The 5,391-nt window shown below is 31.1% G+C and overlaps 1 protein-coding gene across 1 annotated transcript; it reads left to right on the forward strand.

The window, feature by feature from the left end:
• Positions 1-719: 719 nt before the first annotated feature.
• LOC134717875 (uncharacterized) lies at positions 720-3,497 on the forward strand. Its single transcript, XM_063580404.1, has 4 exons — positions 720-801; positions 1,393-1,436; positions 1,978-2,119; positions 3,313-3,497. Exons 1-4 carry the CDS (start codon positions 720-722, stop codon positions 3,495-3,497), a joined length of 453 nt encoding a protein of 150 aa, XP_063436474.1.
• Positions 3,498-5,391: the final 1,894 nt, after the last annotated feature.

The following is a 5,391-nucleotide window of genomic DNA, read 5'->3' on the forward strand; positions in this document are numbered from 1 at the left end:
AATTATTATACATCACTAAATAGTGGTTAGTAATTTCCAGTGGCAAATATGTCATGCATATTCACGACGGAATGTAAAAGTGGATCAACCTAAATCAAATGATAACAATTTCAGAGCGATACTTTAATTAGATAGAGCGTTGACTAGAAGTAAAAAGTATGCCGTAATATAATAAAGCTGAACCATGATCAAAATCGTAAGTTAAGCTATAAGCTCCCCCCCCCCTTTTTTCTCCACGGTAGACGAACGCCAAAAACAAAACGAAATGCATTTACAATCAATGACATAATGTATAACCTATTTTTTTTAATTTTCCGTCAATAAATTTCGAAACTATTAAGAAACACAAATCCCTCCAGCAATATTGACTTAAGATACAATAAACCATTTGTTGTGTTCCAAATTTAATTTAATTCCAAAAAATAAGATATGTAGTTAAATGTATGTTATATCCGGTTTTTTAAATGATATATTTAAGATCTTGTTAAAATTATTATCATGGATAAACATTGAACATATAATGTGTCAAAATATTAGTAATTAAACAAAATATGATTTTGTTTACTTATAGTTTTTATTTGAAGCCTTAAAAATGAACAAAACAATTTTTCAGGATGCAGTATGATAAAAGTGCATAGAGTGACTGTGACACAACAACAAATACCGTCAGCCGAGTTTTGACTCTAAAATCCGGCGATGAAGGATGCCAACAGACACAAATGGCAGGAACAGAAACAACAAAGAAAAGACCAAAACGAGAGATGAAAGAGAATAAACAGCTTGTAAAAAGGCAACTTAAAAGTAAGTTGATTTATAAGAACGATTGTAAAATATTATCTTGTACATAACGCATTGTAATTTACAAACTTAAATATGACATGTACAAGAAGATGTGGTATGAGTGCCAATGAAACAATTAATATGAATTTGGTCGTTTGCGATGCAAATTTTGATGACTAAAACAATCGCTTTCTAATAATTAGCTTTTAAATTCGTTTCGTTAAGCGTTAGTGTCGTATATAGACAAATAAATTCTGAATATATTGCAAAAATGAATAAAACAAAAGATTTATGTAAAAATAAAATTTCGAGCCCTATTATCTTCTCAAGTAACCCATTTTTACTCGTTGCTCAGTATAAAGTCAACAAAAGAAATGGTGCAAATATATTTTGGATTTTGATTCTCTAGATTTACATTTATCAGGCATGCTGGTTAAAACTATGTATTGAGAGCGTGGACTGTATGAAAACAATCGGGAACCTTTTATTTTGGCTAATGAATGAGTGTCAAATGTTTTGGTTTGAATACGAATTGGGCCATACATGTAGACAATACAAGTGATTACTTCATTTGTAGTATCTTTAATAATGTTGTAATATTTTTCTATAAAGGATGCCGGTTAGACCACAGTGAGTGGAGTGAACGCGATCAAGCAGTAAATCGAAATTTTTCGTTGAGCAAAGGCGAACAGGGTTGTAAACAATCACACACTATCACCATAACTTGTGGCAAACTTAACAGAATACAGGCATGGAAAGCAAAGAAAGTGGGCTGTAAACAGAAAAGAAAGGAAGAAAATTGCAAATGAAGCAAGAGAGAAAAGAGAAAAGAAAGATTGAGAAAGAACAAAGACTTAATTCAATTCAGTATTGTTTTTTATTTCGCTATTGTCAATTTAAGATGGTCTACAAATAGTTTTTTAATCGTAAACATAATTAAGATTAAAATGAACTAAAAATGGCATATTCGAATTGCCAGGAGCGTACCAGATGAAAAAAAAAGTTCAAGACACTTGATGTTTCATGAGGAGCGCATAATTGTTGGTAGAGGGATGCCAGTTTAAGAGAGGGATTTTCTGTCTTTTCGTGTTTTGTTTTTTTTAGCAATAATATACTACATGTATAAGGCCTAAATATTGATATTCAAACTTCTTTGAAAAATATGCTAATTCATATTTTTATTACAATTTATTTTAGAATGCAAAAAACAACAAGGGAAACTGGAGTGAATGTGATGACACAACAAACACATTAGACCCAGTTATGACATTACGGGACGGAGAAGAAGAAGAATGGGAACCAATCATTATTGTCACCCTTGCATGTACAAAGTTTGAGCGTATTCAACAGTGGAAAGCAAGAAAAATAGAGCGCAAAAATGAAAAGAAGGAAAATAAAATGTTTATTAGAAAACAGAAAAATGTTTGGAAAGAAAATAAAATGAAAGTAAAAGAACAACGAAGACGTAAGTTAATAAGTGAACAGACTAAAAAAAAAAAAACATGACAGAATAAAAATTAAAAAATGAGCAACATTCAGTTACAATCAACATCCCATTGTCAAAAGCAAAAATGGATTCAAAGAATACAAAATATTTATGGTAATGATTTAAAAAATAGATATGCAATAATCATGATAATAGTTTCTAGGATTATGATTTAATACGCCAGCCACGCGTTTCGTCTACATAAGACTTATCAGTGACACTCAGATCAAAAAAGTATAAAGCCAACCAAATACAAAGTTGAAGAGCTCTGAGGACCCTAAATTCCAAAAAGTTGTGCCAAATACATATAAGGTAATCTATGCCTGTGTTAAGAAAATCCGTAGCTTTCGAAAAACTCTCATGTTTTGTAAACAGGAAATTTATATGAATGACCATATAATTGATATTCATGTCAACACCGCAGTGTTAACTACAGGGATGGTGAAACCCTCGGGGACGAAACTTCCACCATCAGTTGTATCTACCCAGTGGTGTAATTAGTTATCAAAGGTACCAGAATTATAATGTACTACGCCGGACGCGCGTTTCGTCAACATCAAATTTTCAGTGACGCTCAGATCAAAATAGTTATAAAGCCAAACAAGTACAAAGTTGAAGAGCATTGAGGCAATGCGATTAACAAACAAGATACGTCGACATACCAACACAAAATCTTCAACAATAGAAAGCTCTTACTGATCACCGCATAGTTAAAAAATTATGTTTAAGACATGTCTGGTTTTTCGTCCAATTAAATATAATATTTTTAATTACATAAAAGTATTACGAACTGAACGAACCTTTATAGATGACAGATATCAAGTTTTATTGATTTCCATTCATAAAAAAATATATTTTAGATACCGAATTTTTAGAAAGTTCAGAATATATCTTAATTAGCATCACTTTCTCTTAATTTTTGGTTGCCGTTGAATGCATGGAGGAATACCTTATATCTAAAGACGGGAATTAAACAATCCCCTTTGTATGTTTTTTTATTATACTTGATGAATATAAAAGTATATTTATTACATATATGTTTTCAGTCGGATGCAGTTTTGATGTTACCTTTAGTGAATGTGATCCTACAAGTAACATGGTTACAAAATCGTACATACCAACAACAGATGATGATGATTCATGTGAAAACAGGTCATTTGAATATTATATAAAGATTAATGGAAAAGAAGAGAAAATGTCAAGAGAAAAGAGCCAACAGAAAAATAAATAGGACGACATTTAGACAGCAGAGGCTTCTGATCTGAACTAAAGACTTTTGAATAATGATCAAGAATAATTCCACTTTTCATCCTGTACAATGTATTAAGACTGAAAAAAAAGTTAGTTCAACCCTGCGTCAAATTGTTTTCTATACATATGAAAGTGACAGAGAACATGTGAGTAGGTAGTTTGGTGGTTTACTTATTTCAATTGTGAAAATAGGCTGATATTTAAATCTAAAAAAAATCCAATCTAAATATAATACATGAATATCTATATGTATAAACATTCCAAAAATATATTAGAATTGTGGTTCTAATCTTTGTCAGCATTAATTGATATACTTTTTTTCAAATCTTTAGAAACTAAAGAAGACAGTCATTTTGCGTTCCTTTTTTTTTAAACCAAACTTCTTTTAATAAATATTGTACAAGTCTTCTTTGACTGTTATTTTTCTATCGCAGTTGTTGGAATCATACGCAATACTTTTGTTGCTGAAGTCTTGTATTAGAAGTTGATGATGTGATTTCCGGATCTTGTTTTATTGTAGGCTGTTTTTGTTTCATCGACCATCGAAATATACATAAGTCCTTTCTACCCTGATCTCGCACACAATTCGAAATAAGATACAATTTTAATGAATCAATTATTGCATGATATAATTGAAAACAATGAGTGCCCACCAGATCTTCTAGATTATATACTTATATAACAGCTGCTACAAATATTATAAAATCAATAAATAAGAAATTAAAAAAAAATGTATTATTTATCATAACTTTCATATTCTTCTCACAGATTTTATTGTAAAAGATACCAATAGATATTTTCTACTTTTGTAACTTAAAAGGTTTAATATAAGTTAAAAGACCAAAACAAAATACCTCATGGACCACTAACACAAATTTGGATCATATATCAACTGGTATTACACAACATATTTTCACGGTCTATGATGTTTCGGTTTTGTTTTGTTTCCTTGTATTGTTTCTTCTAAACCGCTTTATGAGATTTAAACATTTAAACTACTGCTGATAAATACAGATACTATTATGATAGACTGGTCTGTTAAGTTACAACTTCCTGATAATCACTATACACTGAATATGGATTGGCATACCGGGTGATACATGCAGGCCCGGAAACACTTGCTCACCCGGTTTTAGTTCATGCGGTTCCCTCATTTTTTTTGTGTTTACCTTCATTTGTATCGTTTTGTTTGGTTTATAAGATTTGAACACCGGTTAACAATTGTGGCCTCTAACTGATCTCTAAGCCTCAACATCATTGATGTTAAGAGCTTTCCTTCTTTCCAAAAGATCTTACCTAAGTCGCTTCCTAGAGGCAAGATTTGTTTTATTTAACTAATAGACATAGAGAAAAAAATCCATGATGAAGCGATTTCCTGGATCTACCTTCAACGCCCAAAACCGAATATAGTATGAAAAGCCAGAGATGTATAAGAAACAAAACATTTGAAGAGCTATATGACCAGAATGGTCATAAACAATAGCCAAATCCCTCTAAAGCTTAATGAGGGAGTTGAAACCTTTATAATTTCTTAATCTATTAACGGACAATTTAAGAAAGATTTGCTTTAATTCATGTCAGTGACAAAGTACTGACTTCCTAGCGGATGATACTCTCGGAACTTATAGTCTACCAGCAGCGTTAGAGGCATTCCAAATATTGTGTCTGTATCAGCAGATCAAAGACTATTCTTCTACAATTTTTTTCATTAGACATGTAAAGTAAGTTCACAGTGAATAGATTAATCGGTCAATCAGAAATTTAATTCAAACAAAACTCTTTCTGCGAAACATCACACATCAATGTCTAACATTTTTGGTTTACTTGTTATAGCGATTAACAATAATGTACCTAATTTTTAATCGGTTTTTAAC

This window comes from Mytilus trossulus, chromosome 1 (genome assembly GCF_036588685.1).
Source record: "Mytilus trossulus isolate FHL-02 chromosome 1, PNRI_Mtr1.1.1.hap1, whole genome shotgun sequence".
Lineage (NCBI taxonomy): Eukaryota > Metazoa > Mollusca > Bivalvia > Mytilida > Mytilidae > Mytilus > Mytilus trossulus.

Coding starts and splice junctions, on each gene's coding strand:
- LOC134717875 (XM_063580404.1), top strand. CDS start 720: ATGGCAGGAACAGAAACAACAAAGAAAAGACCAAAACGAGAGATGAAA. Junction 1,437..1,977: donor GGAGTGAACGCGATCAAGCA/GTAAATCGAAAT, acceptor AATTTATTTTAG/AATGCAAAAAACAACAAGGG. Junction 2,120..3,312: donor TGCATGTACAAAGTTTGAGC/GTATTCAACAGT, acceptor ATATGTTTTCAG/TCGGATGCAGTTTTGATGTT.